This window comes from Alosa sapidissima, chromosome 20 (assembly GCF_018492685.1).
Source record: "Alosa sapidissima isolate fAloSap1 chromosome 20, fAloSap1.pri, whole genome shotgun sequence".
NCBI classification, from domain to species: Eukaryota; Metazoa; Chordata; class Actinopteri; order Clupeiformes; family Clupeidae; genus Alosa; species Alosa sapidissima.
In genome coordinates this window covers 2,125,464-2,153,383 of record NC_055976.1, presented here as the reverse complement: position 1 = coordinate 2,153,383, position 27,920 = coordinate 2,125,464, and the positions used below count along the sequence as shown (strand labels likewise).

At 38.5% G+C, this 27,920-nt stretch overlaps 1 protein-coding gene across 3 annotated transcripts; it reads right to left on the bottom strand.

Moving 5' to 3' along the window:
- On the bottom strand, nucleotides 1-27,553 carry ccdc142 (coiled-coil domain containing 142). 3 transcript variants are annotated; one of them, XM_042073504.1, is made up of 14 exons: nucleotides 27,095-27,553; nucleotides 26,467-26,598; nucleotides 26,107-26,206; nucleotides 24,513-24,574; nucleotides 24,346-24,403; nucleotides 22,615-24,246; nucleotides 17,935-18,021; nucleotides 16,579-16,737; nucleotides 3,679-3,839; nucleotides 3,455-3,574; nucleotides 3,197-3,311; nucleotides 2,922-3,099; nucleotides 1,965-2,176; nucleotides 1-749 (listed from the first exon to the last, which is right to left on the bottom strand). In XM_042073504.1, exons 3-14 carry the CDS (start codon nucleotides 26,195-26,197, stop codon nucleotides 505-507), a joined length of 3,120 nt encoding a protein of 1,039 aa, XP_041929438.1. In that variant the 5' UTR covers nucleotides 26,198-26,206; nucleotides 26,467-26,598; nucleotides 27,095-27,553; the 3' UTR covers nucleotides 1-504. The 3 variants fall into 3 exon arrangements, with proteins under 3 accessions (XP_041929438.1, XP_041929439.1, XP_041929441.1); XM_042073505.1 differs by having other exon boundaries at nucleotides 27,392-27,553; XM_042073507.1 differs by having other exon boundaries at nucleotides 24,118-24,246; nucleotides 27,095-27,551.
- Nucleotides 27,554-27,920: the final 367 nt, after the last annotated feature.

Here is a 27,920-nt window from a genome sequence, read left to right as displayed (position 1 = left end):
TTTAGATATAATTATTTATGTGTTGTTTATGTGAAAATTAATGCAAAAACAACATGTAGAAATACAAAACAGTAAGTACTGGACTTCAATCTCATAAAAAATAAGTTACATTGGTGTCAAATGGCAATTTTACTTAATTTTTCATAGGGGTTTATAAAAATGATAAATGATGACTTGATTAAGCATTATGTATATAATGTTGAATATTGATGTTAAAATAAGCACCAAAGAGGTTTTTGATGTAAGATTTAGAATAACTGTGAAAGAAATAAACCAATAAGGTATTTCCTATAAAGACAGAAGACTCTGACTACCTATTATGACTACCAACCAGAATGTACACTGTTTTTCATTTTAGTCAGGCACTTGTGGCAGAGTCTTTCATAGTTTTGCCATTTTCCTATGTAGCAGTATTTCCTCCTTGAGCACAAAACTGAGATAAGGCACAGGGCCAACTGTAATGAGGGCTGCAGAGAGTAAATGAGCTGCTCATGCATTGTCATTTCATGGCTCCGACCTGGTTAAACAGTGCAAGCCAGGGAGCTTCCAACGGGAACTATTATGAATGCGCAGATCTAGCCACTCTTGCTGAGCCAGAGGAAGATAAGAGTCAGGCAATGCAGAAACCAGCTCTGGGGTAAGAGAATCCTGGGCATGGGTCAGTGAGCTCTGGCAAGCTGCTTGAACATCCATGCTATCCAAGTTGTTGAGACTACCAGCAGCTTGATCCACTTGTGTAATTCTGGGGCCTAGAGTTGGAACAAAGGACAATGTCAAGAAAGAAAAATTATTTTATTACTTTTATTTATTTTCACAATAAATCTAAAGCAATTAATCAGTCAATCAATCAGTTTTTTTTTCTTTTTTAATAGATAAATTAGGCTACTGGTCATGTTATGAACGCAAATACACTTGATGTAGCTTACACCAGACCTAGGTTGACACAGTATTAAAGTCCATGAGGTGAACTGTAACATGTAACAAAAACAGTAGCAAGTGAGCAAAACCTCAACATTACTAATGAAAATGTAAGCTATAATGGATTTTTTGGTTTCCCCCAAAGGTGAAATTTATAAAATCAGGGACATAAATCCTTTGAACACCTCACCATTTGGAGTGAGCAATAAGAAAAAGAACTTAATGTCAGAATTTTGTTTGATGAACAATGAAACACTACAGAATCTCTACTCTACCACATGCTGCTTAGATATTTTGCCTACCATCTTTTTCAAACTGTTTTTTTTTTTTTTGCTTTGCATCACATGATGTAAATATATCACTGCTGTCTTTTTTTTTTTGATGAGATCAGTGTTACCAGTTACACTATTTATACACAAGATGGCAGTATAGGTAGCAAATACGGAACTCATAACCTGCTCAGACCAATACTAACAGTGCTGCCCTCTGTGAGGGGTGAATAGATGGTGGGCTGGTGTAAAATAATTTGGCTTATAGAAATATATATATTGTGAATATTATAGGTCTTGGGCCACCCTTAAAAGTGTTGTTTTAGCAATGCTGTAATGTCCATTCATATGTATTTCTCAGTCCTGAAGGATTAAGATGAATCAGAGATTCCAGTCCTATTGTAGCCCAACTGGTTTTATGTAAAAGTTGTATGAGTGAAGCATTACTAGACCTCCCATTTGAGAGCACTGCCACAGCAGAGTGCAGGGAGACCTAACCCAGCTGCAACATTTTTCACTTTGCCAAAATATGCATACATTTACAACTTTTCACCATTGTTTACAAATATACTAAATACACATATTTCTGGGTTAAAGTTTTGTTTCAATTTAAAGAATTTCAATATTTTTGTTCACTTGAACAGAATGTTTCTCTTACTAAAGGGAATATGACAATTCTTCTAGACAAATTCTAGAAATTTGGCACTAATTTGGTACCATGTAAGAAAATTATAAATGCAATATTTAGATGTCTTATAGGTTATGTTGAAGACTCACAGCAATGTCGAAAGGGCTCCCAGGCTTGTGAAGGCATGTAGGGCTTTGCCATGGGCTGCTGCAGCAGACACATAATAGCACTGTCTACTTGCTGAAAGACACGCAGAGACAACAACCTCTGGTGCAGCTCCTCTGATAAGCTATATTCCTCCGACTGGATCAGGTCTCGGATCAGGTCAAAATCTTGCTTAAGCTGCAGGGCTCCCTGGATGCTGAGAAAGATAGGATGAGTGGTTTTAAAAAGGTATAGTAAATTTGGGCCCGTATTCACAACAAATTTTAAGGCTAAAAGTAGCTCCTAACTGACGAATTTAGGAGCAATTCCTAAAAATAATGGGTGTGTCACTTGTAACTTTAGGACTCCTAATTTTTTTGACTAAGAGTAATTCACGAAGAATTTTAGACCTAAAAGTAGCACCTAAGTCTGGGACAGCTTGTGAATTCAACTGAACCATACAGTAGCCAATACACTAGGGCTGAACCATACTGAACCAATACACTAGGGCTGCACGATTAGGGGAAAATAATTGTAATTTGCGATACGATTTTTTAATGTCAATGAATTGATTCAGTTCAATATTCCAAATGTCTCTATTTAATTTGTGAACCCGATCGGTGAGCAAGAAGTGGCATAGTCAAAGAGGATGAAATGAATATAAAAGTCAGAAATGTGACAAAATGTGCGCGATTATTTGTAGCTTTTGCTACTATTTACTACTTACTACTATTTTGGGGTAATTGCATTGGTTCATGTTGCGATTGCAATTGCAATAATTGTGCAGCCCTACAGTACATCTCTTCAAGCAGGCCCAGGTATGGTTCAGCGTGCCTGGCCACAGTACAGACAACTTTACCAAGTGTGCCAATAATGGTGTAGGGCGCTGTGCATACAAGGAACAGATAGGAAGCAAAACACATCCTCCGAAGGTTATGGCAGAGGCAGTAACACATCCCTACCTGAACTTGATCTTCTGCTTGAGAATGTGCTCCATCCAAGCCTCCATGAACACAGTCATGGCTTCAGTCAAAGCTGCGACCCGCGCCTCCTCAGGCAAAGGCTGCACTCCCTCAAGCACCTGGCCAATTACACTCTGGGCTGCAGATGTGGCATACTCGCTAGGGCTGCTGGGTAATTCTAAGAGATTTGGTAAATATTCTAAATGAGTATGATGCAACTTTACTTTCTATTCAATAAAAATGCCGAACTTCCTACATGAGTTGAAATGAATGACCTGTTTTGTAATTGACCCTCCAGTGTTTTGCTGATGGCATTGTTTGTTCAAAAATCTCAATTGACATCCTCTTACAATCCATGGAAAAAATCCTCAGAATCCTGTCAGAAAAAGCCTGAATATAGCCAACATGATTAAAAAAGGGGGACAATTGTATTACTATTTTGTTATAAAGTCAACATTTAGTTAATGCCTTGTATCTATGACAAACTATAAAATGTTGATCACTAGATACATTGCATATTTACTTAAGCTTACCTGTAGGTCTGCTACTCCTCTAGTAAACTGTGCTGTCAATGGTGCAATGACAAGATGGCCTCCTTTGCCATTTAAATCCTCTACTTCCTGTGCATGTCTTTTCAATGAAGCCTGTAGAACCTGCCAATAAAATGAAAGTTTAGTTACACATGTTGTCTGGTATTGAATAGATGAAATCTAGAACGGTATCTTTTTTGTCAGGGAACTAAAACAATCCTTCCTACCACAAGGTCTCCTTGGGTGATGAGAAGGAACTTGTTGATGTACCAGGAAGACAGAAACTGGTATGCCTTGCTCATGACCCAGAGAGTTGTTGATTGCACAGTGGCAACAGATCTATAAAGTGCACCAAGGATCTGTAGCTGAGCCACTCGGCCACCATTACCTTTTCAAGGAAAGAAAAGACAGTGACTAATTAATTAATGTGTTCATCATTAGAGGACAAAGCAGTGAGCAACTTGGAACAGCATTCAAATTCAAGTTCACAGTTATTACTAAATAATAAATCTAACAAGCAAACATAAAACACACAATACAGTACATAACAACTTTCTCCCACCTAAACCAGTTTTGAGCAGATAAAAAAACCCATATTAGTGATGGTTTCACACACGAAACTCCAGCTAATGTGAACATTTGCATTTCTTGATACCAGGAACAGTTTATGCAGAAAAGAGATGAAAAAAGGCAAATAACAAATGCATTGTCATAGTCAGTTACCTTGCCAACCCACAAATAATGTAAATATTTGTAATATGACATTTCCTTTTCCTTTTATTTACCGCAAAGACTGATATACTGTAATACAGCCTAAACCATGCAGGCAGTACCGTATTTTCCAGACTATAAGTCACACTATTTTTCATAGTTTGGCTGGCCCTGCGACTTATAGTCAGGTGCGACTTATAATCAAAATGTATATAAATGTTAATTCATACTGACTGACATGAACCAAGGAGTAAACATTACCGTCTACAGCCGCGAGAGGGCGCTCTAGGTTTGTGGAATGAGATCGGGAGCTTGGTGAACTTGCGACAGTTCAGACATGTTTTTGTACTTAAGCCCAAAAGTTAGAGTCACCCCTGGGAAAATTTATTAAATATTGTTATGTAAATGCACAAGTTCTGTGCACTTTCAGTCAGAGATTAGGGCCTGCACTTTGCCTAAAACGCGCGTGCATAGTCTGTCTCCTAAACATTCCTCACCCGTTATCCAAACATGCATGAAAACAAAACTCGCAGCCATAGGTTATTTTGAGAATGATGACTTACTCTTCAGCATTGTCCTAACCATTAAAACGTGGCAGATATGACGAGGCATTGCGGCAATGTTTACAGAGATACTCTGTAAGGTTGGCTACAAAGATTATGCAGACTGTTACGATTGACTGACACGCGCACACACACACACACACACACACACATTATCGAAATCATACGCAGGGCGCTTTAGTTAATGATCAGGCTATAATAAAACCTCACTTCAATCGTGGTTGGGACATTTTAGCGTCCCGACAGGCTTTTGTTAAATCGGGACCCTATTCTGTGTGCTAGTTAAATAACTTGCCTTTCCAGATTAAATGTCCATATTGGTTAAGAAAGGCATGTGAACAGTCTCGTTTCACATATAGTCCCTTTTAAAAGAACCAAACTCAGTCCACTAAAAGGGGACCAGAAAGAGGACCAAAACAAAAGGGACTCAGTTCATTTATGTACCAGAATAGACTAGAATAGAATAGATAGAATAGACACTGGGTCATGTCATGTAAGGAACAAGGTACTGCAAATAAGGGACTGTTTGTTATTTATAAACGGGGCCACCGGAGGAAAATAGGGGAGGGTCATGTCTTTTTATTCTTTGTTGAGGGGAGGGTCACCCATCTTTTGTATTAATGAAAACAGCAAAAAATCAAAGTGGCTTGTTTGATTGTTGATTTCTGTCGCCATATAACGTTCTCTTTCGTTCCATAGCTCTGTCAACATTGAACAATGAAAATAAGGGAGATTTCCCGGGTTTCTCACGCAAAATACGGAAAATGTCAACATTCGTCCCCATTAACGTTGGAAGGGTTGGAGCAACAAAGTAGCCTACTTTATTTACGCCTAACAGCCTATATCCATTTGGTCAACTTTATCCAGCCCTAAAAAAGCTAAATATAACTTTGGTTTACTTGTAGTTTACCGTGTAGCCCAACTTTAAACAGTGTGCATGCTTAACATAAAGCATACTTGTGCTTCATTCATCCACACATCCAGCTCCTAACGTTTTGACAAGCATTTCTACCAATTGACCTTGTTCCTGCCCATCTTTAGCTTTGCCGTCTCCATCCTTTCTGTTTTTGTTGTTTGTAATAAAATATATAGTAGGCCCTATTTATTGGTAACCAACAACAAGTGCAATTTGTTAATCGCTGTCATTCTCTCTCCTGCCAACAAAAATGTGTTACGTTCCAAGTAGCAGTGCGTAATTCTGCTTCATAAAGTTGAACAAATACATTGGTCATATAAATAGCCAGTTTATGGTCTACAGTGTAGAGTTGGTAAGTTATAGAAGGCCAACTTGGAGTGAATATACAGGGGGAATTCTTTGTCTACTCGTAGCTGAGTAGCCTGGCAGGTGCGCACGTAGACATAGCCTACGGCCGAACACTGCAAGCGCCAATGAATCATGCTCTTACGACAACCACGTCGTTAACTTAAATAGGCCTAGGTTAACATCACTCTGAGTTCGCATTCAAGCAAGCAAAATGATGATTTGAATACATCTGTTTCACTGGAAGGGCAAGGGGTAACAACAGGACAACACAGAGACAGGCCAGAATGCAGGACTAATGTTATGAGAGAATTACAGTAATATGGGATATTCTACGGGAAAATATTAAAACGGCAAGACAGCGGGGAAAAGTTAAAATTATAAACCCGGAAAAAGTTGGCATGTTAGGTATTTTTCGGTCCCTGTGATTATTTGTGAAATTGTGCAAACAGCCTTTTCAAGTCATTTGAGAAGGAAGGAGTGTAGCAAGCTCCCAAATTGACGCTCGTCTGAGAAATTGAGTTTTGGATAATGTTCAGCTTCGGCAGCTTTACAATGACTGAGGAAGCCTAGAGACGAGTCCATAGCAACAAGTTCATGTGTTGAATTTGTTATTACCCAGTGTGCTTTGTTGAATGGTCTCAATGTTTTATTGTTTTATTTCATGTGAATACTTACTAGAGGAGTAACAAGTAGGCTAATGCAGTTGCAGGAAGTGTGCATTTAGTTTCCATGCTTATTGTGTTTCCACAACAATGTTAGTGAGTAAATCTACTGAAATGGCCACCAACTTGGTGAAGTCAAGTGTGATATGTAAGATCAGAAAGCAGAGGTTGATTTTCGAACGGTAGCCTAAGTCAATGTGTTTTCATAGCGCTTAAAAGCGTGGGCGGAAGGTATCGACAATTGGCCGGGGAGGGTCATGTATTTTTTGAAAAAACTGCTGAAGGGTCGTTGAAAATTTTCTTGCAGGTAGGGGAGGGTCATGCAACTTTTGATTGAAGCACTCAAAATCCCTCCGGTGGCCCCATTTATAAATAACGAACAGTCCCTAAACAGAAACATAGCCTACATTGCAGAGCCACTTCAACTTTATTAATTTATGTTTAATAAATCTTACACTACTGTGCACAGCCCCATGCTTTTTGACGTGACGATGCTAGCACCAAAGACCCTTTAGAACGCTTTATCAACAGTCTCTGCTAGCACATTAGCAGCAGTTAGCTAACTATGCTAACGTTAGTTATTAGTGTCCTCCAAGTGACAATCATATTATACAATGATAAGAACAATAAACATCGTTGTTTATCTTACTTTGTGTCGGCTGTGTGGCTTAATCTACAGATGTGGTGGAGCACTGTTTCGTTATAGTTTGCTAAGGAGTAAGTTGACCCTTTGCTTAAAATAGGGGAGAGCTGGGAGGAAAGAATTTAATTTAACATAATTACAGAAAATGATTCTGTGTGTCGGTGTTGCGTTAATCCCATACATGTCGTTTGGCCGTCCTTTTAAAAAAAACATAAAACCAGACAAAAATCAGGGCTCCCAATGCATTTCTATGGAGCTGTAAGCTGAAGTTGACGGAGTGTGTCTGCCATAGGATCATCTGCATTCGACGGGCGGGGCATGCGATCGGTCAATTGGTGTGGTCAGAGCCTGTTTACTAAGAGCCGGTTCACTCCCTATTAACTCCATTATACCTACAATCTGTTGCAGTTCCGCTAGGGGCGATCATGAATAAGTGCAAAAACAATGGGGGTCTATAGAGCTAGACAGCTAAATTTGTCTCTTCCACCTGGTTGTTGTTGAAAATTCGAAGATTTGATTGTGGTTTCTGCAAGCTCAATATAGATTATAGGTCAAAAGTTGAATGAACAAGTACTTACGTCCTTTCGATTTCGTACAGGTTGGGTCGTTGTTGCCCACAACACACTAGCTTTCTGCTAACGAATGACGTCATTGACACATTTGAAAGGCTTTTTAGAACAAATAAGTAAAAAATATATACTTAGCGGTGTGAATTTTCTCTGCCCCCTCTTTTGACTGCAACATTCAAATTTCTACACAAAAAATTATATCCCGAGAAAAGTGGATTTTGAGTGGTACAGCTCCATAGACCTCCATTCATTCTTCACTTATTCGTGAGTGCCCACACGTGGAACCAAAAGGGGAACTGCAACCAGTTCAGAAACTGGAAGTTTCCAGAGAGTGGTGGTTCTCCCCTTATTAGATATTCTCTAGTGTGGTGATTTTGTTTCACATTTTTTCTGAAATATAAATATTATAATTAGTGCTGTCAGTTAAACGCGTTATTAACGGTGTTAACGTAAACCTATTTTAACGGCGTCAATTTTTTTAAAACAAGATTAACGTTCTTTTTGGTTAAACAAACAAACTAGTTTTTTCACATGCTGTTGCAACAACTAGTAACGTTAGAACAACTACAACACCACACTGGATTTAGCTAGACCGGAAACTAAACAATACGTACTGACGAATAGAATGTAATATAATGGAAACCTATGCTGCATCGAAGTGGGGAGCGAAAAGGGCTTATACTTACTAAATCTTGAAACAAACGTGAATAAAAGGCACAAAATAAGGTTGGTGTAAGAGTTATCTGTGTGTTTATGGGATTAATGTGACCATGTTCCTATGGTTTGCTCTTTCTAGTTTACAGAAGTGTCACAAATGTATCGATAGGCACAGTCAAACTGCCCGTGGCTGACTATAACTAAGTTCAGCAAGCTTAACTTTACATGTCATAACATCAACTAAACATAAGTCACACATTCATTCTATTACTTGTAATATGAACGTAGCCTATTTCCTACAACTAGGTGAGATAATTGGCTATGTTATACTGAAGTTCCACAGTTAGCTAGCTAGCAAGCTAATCGTTTTGCATGGGATATTATGGTAAGTGTACATGCTAAATTTGTTCTCAACATGGGGTATTGCAAACGAATTAGGTTGGTAATGTACATAGTTTCGACATGAGTAAGTTACATAAACATAATTCTTCATAACTGCCGTGTTAGTAAAATGATTGAATGTCCTGTGAATTAAAAAATAGATGTAACGTCAACGTGTGATTACTAGCTGTCTTTCCCGGAATCAATGATATAATGTTAACTTGTTTTCCTCTAAAATGGGGCGTGATGCAGATTAAATGTATCTTTATGATGATGCGCCGTTAGGCTACGTAAAGGCATGCTGCACACACTTGTGTGGGCTTATAAGCCGGCCAAAGAGTAGTAGCCTAGGCTGACACATTAAATGTGTGCCGCCAAAGATTCTTTCACCGTCACTTGTTCTGTTATCAACATTCCTTTTTGGATGCTACTATTTGCGATGCACTCTGCTTTCGACATTCATTTACATTAGATTCCATTCTTTTCAATACAACTTCAATACGCACAATACAACTTTTCAATACAACTTTCAATACGCACACCAGCATCGCACTTTGCCGCCGTGTAAATCACGATTCAGACGCTGCTCCATAAAATCCATTGTTCATCCAGTGTTTGCCTGTTAAAAACTTCGGCGCTGATGTGTGTGGCAAGTGACAGTGCACCATAGACTGTAGGCCTATAAAATGGCAATGCACTCATGTTGAAAACGTCCTTATTTTCAACTGAACTCAAAAGATAATTAATATAGTATGAATATAATATTTCTGTTTGTTATGCCCTTTATAATGTGTTTAGGCCTACATTTTGTGCACGCACTTCTGTAGTAGCATTTATTTCAGTTTATATCAGCTAGATTTCTGAAGAATATATTGTGTTGCCTCAGGTCTGCTGCACATCTTTTGAAATTTGATTTGAAATAATCAAATAGAACTACGTCTTAAAGTTCAGTTAATAAAGTAACTTGCTTTGCGTTCATTCAAATCCCAATCAAGATACACAATAATTGCTTTATTGTTAATATGGACTCCTGGAAAGTTCAGAAATGCAAAATAATAGAATTTTAACCATATGATAAAATATGTGATTAATCGTGATTAACTATAGGAATTTAGCGATTAACCGCGATTAAAAAATTTAATCGTTTGACAGCACTAATTAATAATATATTTTCAGAATAAATTCTGATCTAAAGTTATTGCAAAGATCCTCTTGAACTGTCAGTCATTCAGTGGTAGGCCCACCCCACCTAGTAACTGTTGCTATGTCCAACTTTAGCTCACGTCCAAAATGACAAGTGAATTAGCAGCCTGTTAACTGCGCTGCACAGTCTCTCGTATATGTTTCCAATGAGAGTTCGACAAAGAGATAATAGCCTAGCAGATCATGAAAAATGGTGAGCAATTTTTATACATTGTTAGTTACAAATAGCTTGGATGAAAAGATATTCAGCCTCAATGCTACAAATTACATTCGCTGTAGCTACAGTGTATAGGCTACAAATTACATTCGCTGCATCGCTGCATCCACACACACCCTTACACATAGGGTTGGGTATCGTTTGGGTTTTATCCGATACCGGTGCTAAATCGATACCGGTGCCGAAACAGTGCCTGAACCGGTACTTTGTTTTGAATTTTCTTTTTTTTTTAAATGAAAATGGTCTAAAGCAGGGGTCCCCAACCTTTTATGTACCATGGACCGGTTTGATTCCTATTTTTTTTCACGGACCGGCTCCATGTTCCATATGTGTTGTGCATGCATGTGCAAGTGAAAATTGAGCAATATGAACTATGAATATTGAACAACTTGAAGCTACATCTATAAGTGTGAACATGCTTAACAAAATATGGGAACAAAACATGGGAACTAAACGTGTATTACGAATATAATCAGTGGGAGCCCTGCTTGTTTCCCTGCAACAAGAAGCTTCCATCTGGGGGTGATGGAAGACAGTGACACCCTCAGTGTGTTTGAAATGTCCAGTCGATTGCGCAATTTGTCTAGTTGCAGTCATTGCCGAAAACCCGGTCTCGCATACATACGTGGTGGGAAACGTTTATCTCGGCTATCTCGGGATATTCTGCTTTGGTTTTGATCCAAAAACCCGCCAGAGAGGTTTCCTTATACACACTCTTAAGACCACCGTCATTTGCAATTTCGATCAACTGCTCTTCCTCCTGTGCTGACAAGTTAGGACTATTCGGGATATTGACAAATGGGTTGCGGACCCACTCATTGGTTTGCCGTGAATCTTTGAAGGATGGGAAGTAACGCTCAAACTCATTTGACAGCCCGTCCTGTAGTGTGACATAATTAAGTCAGATGTCTAGCTAGATTCTCGTCTGTTATGTTTGCAATATTAAACATAAACATAAATATATCTCTGTCTCTCTCTCTCTCTCTCTATATATATATATATATATATATATATATATATATATATATATATATATATATATATATATATATATATATATATATATATATATTAAACAAATATTGTAAATATTAAATATAACTTACCTACATTATACATATTTTAAACATAAATATATATATCTGTCTTCATTATACATAATATACTTATATTATACATATATTAAACATAAATATATATCGGTCTTCATTTGTTTGTTGTATGTGTTTGTTAACAGTCACTGATCATTGTTTTTTAAGTGATTTTTGTCCGTTTTTAGGCATGAGCAAAGAAAGGACAAGGAGGTAACGGGAAAGGTTAGCACAGGATGAAGCCAGACATGAGGAGACCCTTAGGGAGAGAAGGAGAAAGTAAATAAGTTTATAATAGGGATATTGAGTTGGTGAAACATTCTCTAAGACGTACAATTGTATAGAAAACATGTAAAAGCTGTCTCTGTTCCATCAACAGATATCAAGAAAAGAAAGCTAAAGGAGAAATTAGACCACGAAATATAACGAGCCTCCCAAAACATAAGAGAGCAAAGCTTTGTGAGGAATGGAAGAAGACAAAGGCAAGGAACAGGAAGAAGAAGAAGGATCTGGCAGATTTGGATATTACTCCCGAAGAACTTTATGTGTCCTTTAGTCCAGTTCATCTTTCTCCTGCTCATGGTTCTATTTCCCCAATTCCAAGTCCCCCCCAAGAGGTTTGTCCACCCAAGTTGACAGCAAAAGTTAAGAGGCTGGAAAGAGAAAACAAGGAGCTAAAAGCAATGCTCGATGGCATGAAAAAAGCCAATAGTAAAATGAGGGTTCAAAAGCATCGCTGGTATAAAGCTAAGAAAGCACGTCAACCTACCCTCAGATCTTCGACGAGCTGCAAAAAAAAAAACACAAAAAAAACAGCAAGTCACCAACTTTCTCTCCAGGGATGAAAACAGCAGGCTCTTAGCAGGGAAAAGGGATACTGTGGGCCGGAAAAATTACAAAATGCAGCGGTGGGTTTTGACCAAAACCATGAGTGAGCTACAACCAAGCACATTACAGAGACCAGGCCAACAGATAGAAATACTTGTGCGTGCTACCAGCATGAGAACATGCGCTTACTGATTGACTCTTAGGTTTTTAAAGGCATGATTTCACCCAAAAGCCTGTCTAATCTTCTTTCCTCCATTACTTGTAACACAGAGGAACAAAAATGTATGTACAGGCAGTGCACCAACTGCTGTTTTGATGAGGTGCGTCTCAACTCACACAATGCTGATGGATTCGCTAGGTGGGAGCAGTGGGAGCGGGTTAAGGTGACTGTAGGGGAAAAGGTGTTCACGAACTGGGTTAAAAAAGGGGTTGAGGGAACGCTGGGAAAGCTGGCAGAGACCTTCCAGCGTGACCTGGAGTCAATTGCATCCCATCAATTCAATTGGATGCACCAATCAGCCAAAATGAGGGAGTTAAAGGAGAAATTGCAAGAAAATGATTTGGTGTTGCACATTGATTTTTCTGAAAATTATGGATGCAAACTGAACACAGAAATTCAATCTTTCCACTTTGGTGGAAATAGAACCCAGTTTGCGTCACTCCACCTCATCAGCGATGGTCCTGTGACACAGTATCGCAACAAGTCAAATTGTTTCCTAATGAGTACGCTACCGTTTACCTGGGGGTTCCAGTGTCTCACATGGAATTATAGTGAATGTGGCCACGGATAAGGAGCTCCTGATGGGGTTGGCGCTTGTGTGAAGCGGATGGCAGATCAGGCTGTCCAAAGGGGAGCTGATCTGCAAACTGCAGAGGCCCTCTTTGACTTCTTGTCCAGCAAAGAGGAGAGGAAAATCCAAATGAAATGGATAGAGGAAAAGGACATAGAAGAAATTGACAAACTGCTCCCTCCTGTGCTCCCTGCTGTGAAAGGCATATTAGGCACACACCAAATTTACTCTACAACACCAGGGGAGGTGTTTCATAGGGCAGTAAGTTGCTTCTGCAGCTACCAAAAAGTGTGTGGCTGCTTCAAGGTAACAAAAGTCACAATGGCTGGTGACAGTCCAGCTCAAGAGATTACCCCTATCCCTACCCCGTCCTTCTTGGATGAAGATGTTGAAAGTGATCAAGACCAAGTTTTTGAAGTGGGAAAGTTCATCATAGTAAAATATGATGAGAAGCGATATGTGGGCCAAGTGTTATTGAATATTCAGGGAGAGGAAATACAGGTGAACTGTATGGTTCAACATGGAAACAAGAATGCCTTCCAGTGGCCTGACCAAGAAGATACCATTTACTACTCGCAGAGTGAAATAATTGGTAAGATTTCAGAGCCTGAGCCCCATGGTCGAGTTGCAAAGTTAACGAACATGGACTGGCTCATGTTCAACACATAAGTTTGCCATTTCTCCTATAAAATCATTCATCTTTTTTTTAATATATATTGGCTTGTCATGTTTATGGTTTGATATTTTGTTTGTGAAATTTCTCTTGTTCACTGGAATCTTTGTTCAAAGAGCTGAATTGATGATTTTAACATGCTTTTAATGACTTTCTACTAAGAAACAAAATATTTGTTTAGTCTTTTAAGTTAAAAACAGAAATGAATGTTCTTTATGACTGGGTCTCATTTGACGTCTACAAAATGTTAATTATTCAGTATGTCTTGTTCACTACGTTTTTAGTTAAAATTCATACACTAAGTAATACGATTGTACTGATATGCTGAATTTTCATTAATGTTCAAATAGAGATGCAAATGAATTTGTTTGTTACAAAAGTATTCAATAAATTTCACCATAAATGTTCATACAGTGTCTCATTTCGTCCTGTGATGTGACGGGATGTCATGTGGTGTGACATCACTTCAAAAACAATTAAATGACTTCTACTATGTTAACCAGCTTAAATAATTATATACATTTGAAAACATTGCATAATATAACTATAGTAGGGGTGTGAATCTCTCATGTAAAAGACGATACGATTCGCATCTAGATACATGGGCACGATTCGATACAAGAAAAGATACATGTTTATAAAAAACCATTCAGTACGATTCGATGCAATTCGATGCAGTTCAAGAATGGAAAGCATTCTGAAAGATTTTTTATAATTTGCTCAAGGTGCACATTAATTTTATATTATCAATTATCATGGTCATGGTTGTCAATTAGGCAACAAAATGTGTGAATATGATTATCTAAACTGAGGTTTGTTTCATATACTGTATTGAAATGAAAAAAGAATAGTCTACATTTCAGTCAAGCACAGCAGCCAAATACAACATAAAAATACATTTTTATAGACTTTACAGATTTTATAGAGTTATATCTGATTGTTTTCATGGAGCTGTAGCCTTGTTGAGGTAAGACGATACCGAAATAAAATAAAACAGTGCTTAAGACACTCTTGGCCTTTTCTCATATAGGCCTAGCCTACCCTACAAGAATAAAATAGGCCTACAAATCCATTAACTCTCTGGGCTTATTTTGTTACAACAGTAGACCTAATGCAGAAACCTAAAATGCCACAAGTCTGAGTGAATATGAACAAAATCATTGGCATCAAAGGCCAAATTATTATTTAACATTAAGGAAATCCCTTCATCAAAGGTAAGGCTACTCTACAGACTATCGTTGCTGTTTAGGAATGCTGTAAGTGCTTAATTTCAAACCCGGAAGTGGGATGAACGCGCTTAGTTTCAAAACCGGAAGTGGGATGAACGCGCTGCTTGGAACGTAAATGAGTCTGAGCGAGCAGAAAAGGTTGTGCACCGATTCATAACAAGTAAATCGATATAACGACCGGTTCATTTCAGTTTTTTTCCGATACGGGGCTTCACGTATCGATGTAGCCGTATCTTACACGTTAAAAACGGATACCGATACGTATCGGTTAATCTTTACACCCCTAAACTATAGAAAAACATAATTAACATTTTCAAATATTTTTTCTCATTTTACACAATATTTCCACTGGAGTGAGTGGTAAAAGATGGCACAAGCAAAGAATATAATCGAAAAACAGCTGTGAAAATAAATATGCAGAATTTCAATGATAATTCTTTAAGAATACTTGTTAAACTTAAAACATACCTGATTTGTATTTGAAATGAATGATATATCAATATTTGAATGTTATAGTAATGTCATGTCACACCGCAGGACATATCTTGCCTGGAGTTGTGAGAAAAGCTTAATTAATTACATAATGAGAAAAAAAAAACTGCTAACCTCTTACAGTTTCAAAAACAACAGTATTTGAACTTTACAAATTCATACAATTCTTAAGCAATTTCAAACTTTTTAAAATTAAAAAAAATGCTGTTTCACCCTTATTCGTCATCTACCCAAGCTCTGCTTTCAAGTTTACCCAGTGTAGGCGGTTTCCCATAAGGTATGTTAAAACTGCTTGCCATAAAACTGCCAGGTCATGGACAACGGCATTTGCAAGCAAGCTAATCTAACAGGGACTCTACTTTCCAGTTAATTCAGTGTGTTCCCAAATGCTTCAAGAAATGGCATGTCTTAACCCATAACACGCACCCTTACAACTTTGCTGATAACATTTAAAAATAAATGTCAGTTAGCGTATTAGCAAGGATATTGTGTAACGTATAGGCTAGCCTACTGTTGATGTTGTTTCATAGCCTTTTGCTTGTGTGTAGTTAGGCCCACTGCTAGATTTTGACACGAGCTCGCGATATCGCTTTAAAGTAAGCTACTTGGGCTCACGCAAGCTGTCAAACACTGTCCACTCGCCTATGTGGTGCACCCCCCTGGTTTATACATCGAGTGTTTATTATATGTTAGGTAACTGTATCTGGATGTGTTGCTATCAGAGCAAGACGTTAGAGATGGCGCATGACATGCAGTGATGCCTCGAATAAAAAGAAAAAAAAAAACGCTATTTAAGCACCGAAATGAGGCACCGAAATCCATGTTGTTATTCGATGCAGTTACTACCGTTTGTGTCGGCACCGGTGCCATATTAGAACCGTGTTTCGGTGCCCAACCCTATTTACACACAAAGGGATTAAAGCCAAAAAAGTTCTAAAGGCCAGTCACACACCAGGGTTGTTCGGGAGGCACTGGGTTAAGTTGTAGCTTATTCCAAAACGCTGACAAGATTTTAGATTTAGATTTTTAGCACACAAGACACCAGTCCTATTTAGGATAACATAAACAGAATACTTTGAGTCAAAATACATAACGACAAGTGGCATGTGATGATACATTTCCAAATAAAATTCACATGACCGGATGGAGTTACCTGCTTGTAGCCTGTTTTTCAAGTGTTGTAGCATCATGAAAAGGGGGTTAAAGAGCTGGACCAGTCGCTCTGTGGTGGCTGTTCTCACCATGGTGGTCCTCGCCATAGCCCCAGGAAGACACTTGTCCTTCAGACTATACCCCAATGCATCACATATTACTGAAACACATAACAATGGGATTTCCTTGGTGTCAGTACTGTCAAGATTTTTTCACTTACTGATTTCATTGGAACTAGGTTTCAGAACGAACTACCACACATACTCGTCATACAGCTTTGTACCTAAAGAGCCGCTTGAAGGCGTGATTGACACCTTAGCATGTGATGCTGAAGTTGACTAAAAAAAATGTAGGAAAAATCCAACCTTTAAGGACACCAATTTTCTTTGTGAATGAATAATGTATTGTAAATCAATAAATGTTTTTCTTTAAATACAGGAGGCATAAGTATATGAACCCCTATGTTAAATTCCCATAGAGGCAGGCAGATTTGAATTTTTTTAGGATTTTAATTAAAGGCGAACTATTCAGGGTTTTTTTAGCTTAATATGCCGTTTTTTTAGGTTAATTTACCATAACTTAACAGCTTCGGAGTCATTGGAATGGTTATATGACTTTTTTGGGGTTGAATGGTGGCCGTCTCGCTTCCCCCTAGCGCCTGTGAGCGAAAAAACCACCCTTGCAACTTTGCCGCCAGCCTCAGTGTCAGGAAGTATAACGAGTGTAACAAATTGCTTTACTGCATCTAAATACACATACACGCCAGGCAATGGCTAGAACAAGGTAGCGATGGAGTTTCTCAGACATTCGTCATGACAGAACCAGGGTCAAGTCAACTTTAGCATACTTGTTTCACATACTTTTTCTTGCCACTGTATAAGTAGGTTGTAGGTACCTTGGCCATCTTGAAATGTGCAATTTCCAAATAAATATTCAAAATATCGTCACCTTCCAAAAATAATGGCATAACAATTATTATTATTATTTCTAAATCATCATCATTCAATTTTAACTTTTTTTTGTGTTTTCTGAAAAACCTGAAAAGAATGACTTATACCATTGTTTTAGGATGGTGATAATATGCTACCATTCAAAAGTTTGGAATCACCCAGAAAATGAAGCATCTTCAGGAACACCATGTTTTATCCATCAAATAAGAAGCAACATTTACCAAAAAATTTTCTTTACAAGCCTACTTTTTTCTGCATAAGCCCAATGGTAATCTCTTATGTCTTTGCGCTCTTTCTTACAAACCATCATTGACTTACTAATTTTGCGCTACTAAACAGCTGTTGAGAAAGAGTACAGTAAATTAAGTCACAAGATTTGTTTTGTCTGAGTCAAAAATTTTACTTACCTTCATCCCACTGCATGCAGGCAGTGTTATACAAAATCTGTGAACACAGCCCCTTCAAAACCTCTACACATTCAACTGGAATGAATTCTGAAAATAAATAAATAAACCAGGCTCAGTTAAACAGATAATATATACACTGTGGTAGTACAATCTAAGCCAAACTGCAAAAGTCCAATAGGGCATGTCACAACGAAATGTGTCTTATGTTGTAAGTTCATTCCAAGATATAGTGAGTGGGTTTCATGAATACATTCATTAATTTATGATATCTGTCTCCATGATATTACACTCTAAAACAACCTAGAAAGGATTGGTTTCACATTCCAGGTAAGCCCTTTATTAAATATTCTTGACATATCATTATTTGCTATTTGCATTTGTTTTGTTTGTTGTTGTTTGGCATCTTCATCTATTGAAGGAATATTAAATGTTTCATGGCAACTTGTCATTGATAATTCTTCTGATGTACTTTTTCGCCATCAGTATAAGGTTAAATATTTGTATGTAATATTTGCACTGTTTGTTATTGCCCCTTGTGATAACAGCATTTAAGTGAAACTGGTTAACTAGGCTATAGGGATGCACAATATTGGATTTCTGTAGATATTCAATATGCCGATATTCTCATAACTCATTTTGGCTAATTGTTGATGCCGATATCGATACATATTTTTCAATTCCTGCAGTTATTTTACCTTTATAAAAAGCTTCAATCGTATGTTGATGCTACAGTGATTTTATAATATGGAGAATAAAGTCTCTATCATTGCCAACGCATCACGGGAACGCTTGATATCACACTATGTAACATTGTTCATCGGGTAGGATCACCCATTTAGTCAGTTTTTGATGAACTGGGTACCATCTTTGTGCTATATGATGTTGACTAGTGATGTCAAGGGCCATAAATATATATTCTTCAATGGTGTTGCTTTAAGGGTCTCTCCTGTACTATAATTAATCATTTACTCTTTTTTGTGATGCAGCAGATACAGGCATTTCATTTTTGTTCTACCCTAAATGTAAACTTTAAGAAATTCACTCATGATAAATAACAAAATTATTTCAAATTGATGTAGATGTACAATATGCTTATTTATTTTATTTAGCTTTTAATTCATGACTACAGGGGCCCATTGCACAAAAGCAGAATTAATACATCCGGGATAAGTAAACTAAGCTGCACTCAATGAATCCAAAACAAGAGCGTACAGGCTTAATTGGTTGCACAAAGACCAAGCCAGGATAAGCAGACACGGATTCATCAAGCCAGGTTAAACCCATCCTGGATAAGTGAGCGCTCACGGCTCCCTCAAATAGACCCCGCCACAGATCACAATTCACTGATTCACCATGGCAACTAGAGCGGCTTCATTGCTTCTTCTACGGTGTAAAGTGGGTAGCGATAGCCTTTTCACAACAGCAACAAACAGCAACACCTCTGTTTAGGAGAATATTGCAACTAGTGTCACGATCACCACGTGTGAAATGGTTACGGCGCTCCCATGACGTCACATTGTCGCATGACAGGTCGGGAATGGCGATATGTTAAAGTTAATTAATGATTACAAACATTTAAATAATGACAGTGGGTCTAGTTATATGTGATAACAATGTGTAGTGGGCAGTGGAATAACTATTGGTTTCCGTTTGTGGTGACTGCTGACTGAGCTAAGGGATGAGATTAAATAGATCCTGGAACATAGCCTGGTCTGGAGCTACAGAATAAATCGCCATGGTGACTTATACCATAACATATCCTGCTGCCCCCATCCCGCTTTTGTGCAACCGGATCACGGATAAATTGAGCCAGGATAACCAAGATATCCCGGCTTAATCCCTTATCCTAGTTTTGTGCAGTGGGCCCCAGGTCTCTAGTTTTAAAACACTCCATTTTATTATTATTTTTATTTATTAACTTTCCTTTTTGTTTTTGTCTTTTCTTTCTTTGTCTTTTCTTTTTGTTTTGCTAAGTGTGTTTGTTTATTTCAGATAATTTAATGACAACTCTCCACTCAAAGTACATTGGGCTGTATTTTGCACTCTGGCACATGGCGTAAAACTCGTTTTCCACCCCGCACAAAGTTTAATTCCTTATTTTGCATGTTTATTTTTTAAACAATGCGCCCAGGGGTGTGGCAATTAACAACTTAGGGAGTGGCCTGGCGCATTGTCTAAAAATCGCTATTGTACACCTGGTCAGACGTCTATGGCGAGTTGTTTATATGTTATTTTAAGAGCGCATTGTCAACAGTCATATTGGCAGGAGCACAACGCACCATCCTTCTATCATCCATGAACACACACCAGCGCACGTCCATGCAAAACATTACAAATTGCACGATTGCAATGGGAAACATAATTCGAATAAAGATATAACAAAATACTGTACATCTCATGATGAGTAGTTATTCACTATCATTTGCAAATTGGTAATGACGGTTAAACTTGATTAGGGGAGAGGCGAGAGACACGTATGGAGCACAGCTGAAGACGCAATGTCACGAGATATAAGCAACTCCTCTCCTCTGCAGGATAAATGTTGTTTTATTGAGTCATTTGAACAATATTAGAGTAAGTGTTCTATGTTTTTGATGGTAACCCATTGTCAGTCAATAGTGAAAGTAACTTACTGCATATAACCGTCTTGTCGTTGACTGACACACCATGGTGAAGTTAGTTTCATTTTGCCAATGAGTTCAAATAATAGATGAGTGCAAGTGCGTGAAGGCTATACTAGGTTTTAGTAAAGCATGGTTTAGTGGAATGACTATTCCACATGGTCTTGCAAGCAGCCTCCTTCTAATGCGCTGTTGACTGTCAAAATACCGATGCATTCTTTGACATCACGCCTTAAAGGGAATGACAGATGTCATTCTCATTGGTTTAAATGATGTTATGCCCCAAACACACCCCCATTACTGATTAAGAAACCTAGGAACACCTTGTTGCGCCATGCACTCCTCGTTTGATAACGAAAACACTCCCAATGTGGACTGGACATCCTACTAAATTTTAATAAGCTTTTGACGAGTGACGATGCACTTTAGACGGTCATGATAGGGCCCATTGTGTCTATGTATGCCATATGAAATGAGCTATACAAATAAACTGACTTGACATGACATTTTAAATAAAAGTAGGTTTCATTCTAGTATGCTTCCACTGAAACCCTAAATTAATCTGCCAGTAGTATCAGCAGAATAGTTCCAATTTGCAGATGGCGATAATAAAATTCTTGCATGAAATAACAACCAGTTATCTATTTGACATGACATTCTGAATTTTACTTGTAACATAGGCATATGGGAAAAGGTAGAGGTGACTTGCAACTTCGTGCCTAAAAGGGTTAACCTAATAACGTCAACACCGTGCCTTGTTGAGTCAGTGGCATGAATCTACCGTGCACCAAATAAACCTAAAAACGTAAGTTTAGCACTGTTTTTTCTGGGTCACTCACTTTGGGCTTGTAGTCAAGGCCGTTTGCTAGCAGCATCAGGAGGGATGCCATGTTGACGATTCAGAAATCGGGGCATATCCATTTTAAAAATACGCTCATTATTTAAACTCGCTTAGATGACGTGGTGTAATATAGTGACAGACCATAGTGACAGACCAATCTTTGATTCTTCCTGCTGGCTGCCGCAAGAGGATTTGTCACTGACAGTCTATACCATAATGCAGCACACTAAAACTACATGTTGTGCAGGTTCAAAAATATGAAATTAACAATATGAACAATATGAAACTATAGACAACTATAGCTTATGTCGCTTTACGATCGACAATCGATCGTAAAGCGACATAAGCTTAAAGGCAATGTTGGACATCATCACTTCTGTTGACGTTCAAATAAAACAGAGAGCTAGCTCGCCCCTCCCTCCCCTTCCCTCCTCCCATGCAACTGAAACTCTCCTGAACGTGCATCTCGTCGGTGAATGCCTGGAAAAGTTTGTTTCATGGTCTAGGCTGCACAAGGCTGTTTTTGGAGCCTGGGCTGTCTACAGAGACCGCTTTTTTTTACAGTGTAAGTGGATGGTTAGCAGATGTTTGCTACTGTATATGTGAAAAGAAAATGTTTTAGCTTAGAGCACCTTTAATTAAGAATGGCTTAAAAATGGCAGGCTATACAAAGGTGGATAAACGCAATTTAGAGATGCTTACGTGCAATTTAGAGGTGCGTAAATGCTATTTCTGATTGTAAAACTACCCAAATATGACTTTGTTCAGGAAGTGGGTTGGAAGTGGATCATTTTAATTAATTTGGACACCTTTATTTTATTTGAACAGATCTAGTGTTCTCCGTTTGTTGGTCATATGGAGGAACTGCGCTGAGAATGGCTGATCTTTGGATTAGCGCAATTGGTTAGATTAAACAAAAGATTAAAGATGAGGAAGCTTGTCGTCATCAATTTTTTCATGACAATCGATTGACGGGAAGAATCTGGTTGCTGGTATCTTAAATGTATAATTTAAATTTATGTATTACGGATTTGCAGCTGATTTTCTTGACTTTTGGTTAAGATGATGACAGTTTAACATTTTGGTCAATTTCTCTAGATTGGCTGAACAGAATCTAATAAATCACCTTTTTTCATTTTGTGACCAACATTTTGTTGTGACATGCAAATTCTCCCAGCTTTGGCGAAGTGACTACCCCATGACCAAATGGATGCATACCCAAATCACTTCTGAAACCATGAGTGAGCCACATGACTAAAAGAAACATCATGTGATCCCTCCACTGATTCATACTTCCAATGACATTGTGATGTCCCTTGTAAAAGAAACATCTAATGGCTGCTTTGCTGAATTCCATCCACAACATTTCCTTGTACTGGGAGAAAAGTTCCAAACATAATTCTGTCTTGATCAAATCTCTCCACTGAACTGGTTTTTGCTTTTCACAGATAGACACTGGCTGGAGCTCTCTCCCACCAAGTCTTTTACAATCTTCCAAGAGGGTTTCAGTGGTGCCCAGATGACCAGGCATGGGTGGCTTTGGAGTCTGTGGTAACAGCAAGTCAGTGGATGATACTAAAGCCTGAAACAGAATCTCTATACACTTACAATCAATGTGAACAAAAGAGCAAAAGGGAAGATCTGTGCAGCAAGAGCAAGATTGAAGATCTTTTGTGGCCTTGTTGTGATGCAAGTTAAGATTGCCTTGTTGACCCTGTGGCCCAGTGGAATTATGTTCTAAAGTGTGGTTTGAGAGAACTGATAAAATCTCTTCAGGATGTTTCCAATCAAAACTGTTGTTTTCTGTAGCAAGTCCAGACCAAGTGATGACATCACTCTGATGAGAAGTCCAGAGATAGAGTTGTCCTGCCGCCATCTGCCCTCTTTGTTCAGCCAAGATCTTTATTAGCTGAAACACTGTAAAAGTCCTGGGTTCTGGGCCTATTCTAGGCAAACTACCACTTAAGTAAGGCCAGTCTGAGAGTAGAATGACATGTTTTCTCCAAGCTGCTGTGTTGTGCTGGAACTTATCCTTAACAGTGTGGTTGAAGATCTGTACAGAGGCTAACAGGTCCTCTAAAGCATCCCTTGGTACATGGATGAGGTGTTCAGTAGCCAGGATACACAGCGCAGTGTAGATACATTGCTCCATCAGGAACAATGACTGTAGCCCCACAATTCGAAAGGTTTGACACATTGTGTGAAGGGGTTCCTTCCACCAGAACAGGACTTTCCTCAAGTACACATTTGAGTGGGCTTTGGCACAAAGTACATCCCAGTGGTTCAAATGTACTCTCAGCTCTTGGCTTAAAGTTTGTAGGCCAAGGTTCCACATCGAAATGGACTTATTTGCTCTCTGTGTTCTGTTAACCAACAATAGCCGCTCACGGTCCAGCAGAACAGAGAGCTTTGTCACAAAGCAATTTGCCACACGTAAGCGCTGGGAATACTCATGAATGAAAATTAGTTTAGATCGCTCCTCCAGTAACAACTGCAGCTGCCCATAGTGTTCGCCAAAAGCAGATGCTTGTATGTGACAGTATGCATCACCACTGGTAGTAGATGACAGTCCCTTGACGCAGCCACGCGGCTGAAGCCGTCTTCCACGGTCCCACAAAATATGGCAATGTGCACTCATGTCCACCACCGTCTGCTCAATGCTTTGAAGGCGAGCAGAAGAACGGGAGGTCAAGTTCTGGCTTGCTACAAATGTGTTCTCACTCTCAAAGTCCCAGCTCCCATCCTCCTCCTTTTGCCATAGCAACCAGCGAAGGCTGGGGTTCAGTCGAGTGCGTAGAAGGGCCTCAGCCCTCTGAAGAGACTTGGTGAGGGATGTCTGGCACCAGGAAGCTGTAAAAGATAAACATATTTTATTCAAACCATGAGTCATGTATTGAAAGTTATGACATTTTAAAATGTGCATTATTTGTTGTTTTTTCACATACATACCACTATCTCTGGAAAGGTGTTCTTCAGACAATATTTCGGGAAATACTCCTGTTCTCTTCTGGAATAAAATGAAATAAATACAATGACACTTGTAAGAAAATTATGTGAAGGTTTGAAACAGCACTGTCTGAAACATTAATCTATAACAAAGATGCAATAATATTTACCAAATCATCATCTGACACGCTTCCATCTGGACCTTCGCTACAAGCATGCGGCTCCAAATGTCCTACAAAAATATATTCATTGGGATCATTCTTTGAACAAAACTCTTATTGATATTCAGCATTCTCATTATAAATTAAAGACTACTTTAAAAGGCTTTACTTCAGACATGACCCAGTTTACACAAAAAAACCTGCTGTTAAAAACAAACCATTTTCAGTATTTAAAGCTACGTTAAACGTTCCTGGGCTCTGTAATCAGCTATTTACTTAATATTTCTATTTAGTACACAGTATCTAGATATCTTTACAGGAAGAATAATTAGTGTAAATGACCCTCTAAAAGATTATTTATTTTCGGCCATTTATCTGTCTATTGATTATATTCTTGATGTTTATGTAATATTTGAAAAAAATTCAGCCTACCAACAATATCAGTTTCTTTCATGCAGATGAAAGAACGCTCACCACCACCACTTAATTGTATGCCTCTATTAAGGTTTTGCACCTGCATCATGTCACTTCACTGTTTGTTTACAACTGGAGTGGTAGGCAAGGCAGAGTGGTAGGCTAGCATACAACAGTCTGGCTGCATAAGCTACACATAGTTACAATAGTTACAAATTGCTTCAAAATTGACATTTTAATATCAAATGTTGAGAGAGAGATGCCGACCACTTTCTGTAACAGTTGTTTTTTACAATAGGAAGCAAAAAGGTGACGAAAGATCGTTCTCCATTAGATCCTTATGGTTGTGGAGGATGGTTATGGTAAGCAGCTGTGAAGTGTTTTATTCTCAAGATAGCCTATGGTGTAACCTACTGTCTACGAAATTGTAGGCTTAATACATACATATCATAACTATCTAGTCATCCAAAAATGAATTGCCAGGGAAAAAGTGCATTTTTTCATTTAAGCATGGCAAGAATATATTTTACCGGAACAGTTTGTTCCAGTTTGTTCCAATTTGTCTCGTGAAATTCATGCTCATCAATCACATGTCATTCCTATCTTCTGCCCCTCTGTTTCATTGATGACACCAAATTAGCAAGTATTGCCTGATTGGGGAAACGATTGTTTTTATTTTTTCTATCGGCCCGCAGTTCCATGATCAAATATTATCAGACCGGTGACAGAAGCACCAGACATTTGACCAGCAGTCTCCTTGGCCCATATGAGAAACTACTGCTCTGGTTCCTCTGGCTCAAGTGTCAGCAGCTTAGTCTGTGTGCTCGCTATGTCCGGGACGGTGGTCTAAACTGTGACTGATTCTTTGGAGCAAGCCCTTCCTCAAATATGTTGCCTAGACAATAATGCTGTTACCTGAAATGTACAAAAAATATCTAAATATTTGAAGAGTTTGGTTCCAAAATGCTATATCTCTGTTTTTATTAAAACATTAAAAAGTCATGCTATTTAATTGGGTATTTCAGATCAATCAAATTGCAGTGGTGTTGTTTTGATTGAGTAGATATAGCAAATAACAATACCCTATTACAGTTCTACTGAAATTACTTGGAAAACAAAAATAACTTCTATACTCTTTGGTGATGTAATGCGAATTTCAGTATCTAAACTGCAGTATCTAAAATACAACCTGCACTCTCTTGTAATCCTTCCATGCCACCCTGGCCCAATTGTGCGACATTCTTCTGTCCTTCTTGAAGGGTGATAGAAATAAGGGACATCCTTTAGCCCTGAAAAATAGAAGTATTGGTGTCAAAAAGATGTACCACATCACCATTAGGTGGGCCTATAAAACAATTGGCAAAAACAAAGCACCAAACAAAAAGCACTGCAAATCTGCAAAACATACATTGGAATTCCAAGATTGCAAGACTTGTTGCAGGTAGCTGTCTAAAAATGTGTATGCTAAGCCCTAAGCATGTTTTATGTAAATGTGTGTGTTTTAGTGATTTCTAATTCTGTAAAGCAGTTTCTTTCTGGGATCACTTACCAGCTGATGTCGGTTTTCAGTCTTTGATGGTTCAGGGTTTAGACCTTAGGAGGAACATTGAGAATCGGGACTTGATTCCACCATCCTCGTTGCATTCCCTTTTCATTTCCTTCATATTTTCACGAGGGGGGGCTTGATTAAGAAGCGAGGAAGGAAGAATGAACACACTTTTCACTAACCGAAATGACTATGCCTTGCACATACAGTGTTTGTAAATGTTCGAGTTAGGCTATCACGAGCGCTTTGCACACAACTGTGGAGTGTTTCCTCCATATTGTAGCCAAATATAATCTCCAGTTAAATTAATCTCATACCGTTAGATCAGTAACACTGTAACTTAACTGAATTGTTCAAGCATTGTTTTTGTTTTTATTGTTGAAAGGGTCTATACTGAATGAGTTATTTTGATTTTAGCCTATGAGGCAAAACGTCGAAGTTAACTAATCATCTGACAGGACCCCGTCATTCCAGAAAGGCAAATCCAGAGTTAACGGAGTAGCTGCTAACGTTAGTCATGTAGCTTCTATCGATATTTACGTGAACATGCAATGTTGCCCTGCATCGGTTTAACACGTGAATATGGTTTACCAGAGCTTTAGATGAAGACAAAAAGACACTCAAGACCTACCGCTAGATGATGTCGCAGAGGATACGAGAAAATCCATGTTTTCTTATGAAGTAAATACGCGATTAGCTAAATAACTTAGCCTACCAACTCTGAAGTGGCTAAGATCCAATCACAATAATCAGGTCTGAATGGGGTCTCACATACTGTAACGTTATCGTTAATGGTACAGTAGAGTGGTTGCCATGCAAACTTCTTAGCTAATATCTCACAGAGGTTACTGTTATGCTAACGGTAGCTAATTAACGTTAGCTAGCTGGCTCACTAAACCTCCATCTCCGTGTACTGAACAGCACAAACCTTTTTAGCGCTTTGCTTACATGCCAATATTAGCACACTATTTAAAGCGTTAATCCTTAACCAGTAACCGCTAGAGCTAAACAGGATACGGGTTTTCAGCTTGGTAGTAAGCTGCCATGCAACAGAGATGGCCAATCCATACAGGTTTTGTTGTGAGTCAGTGTTGCCAAGTTGGCGCAATATTGACTCATGCACAAACAAGCTCATAAAAACATAGGAAAAACCACACAAACGTGGCTGCTTATCAGACATTGAGATCAAATAGCATTTAAGTTGGGACAGAAACCTGAAGAATCTGGGAAAATTCAGTTCCTTCCACATGAAGCCATATGATTTGGGAAACAGAAAATAATTTCAGGCTGATGTATATTATAGAGAGGCAATAGGCATATAACATGTTATTGCACAACTAGATCTAGGCTACAACATATTTATTGTTGCTCCATCGCCTAAGGCTATGCAAACTTTTCCCACCACCTTAGCCCATTCTACCGAGAAAATTGTGAATCTGGCAACCAAGCTGGTCTGG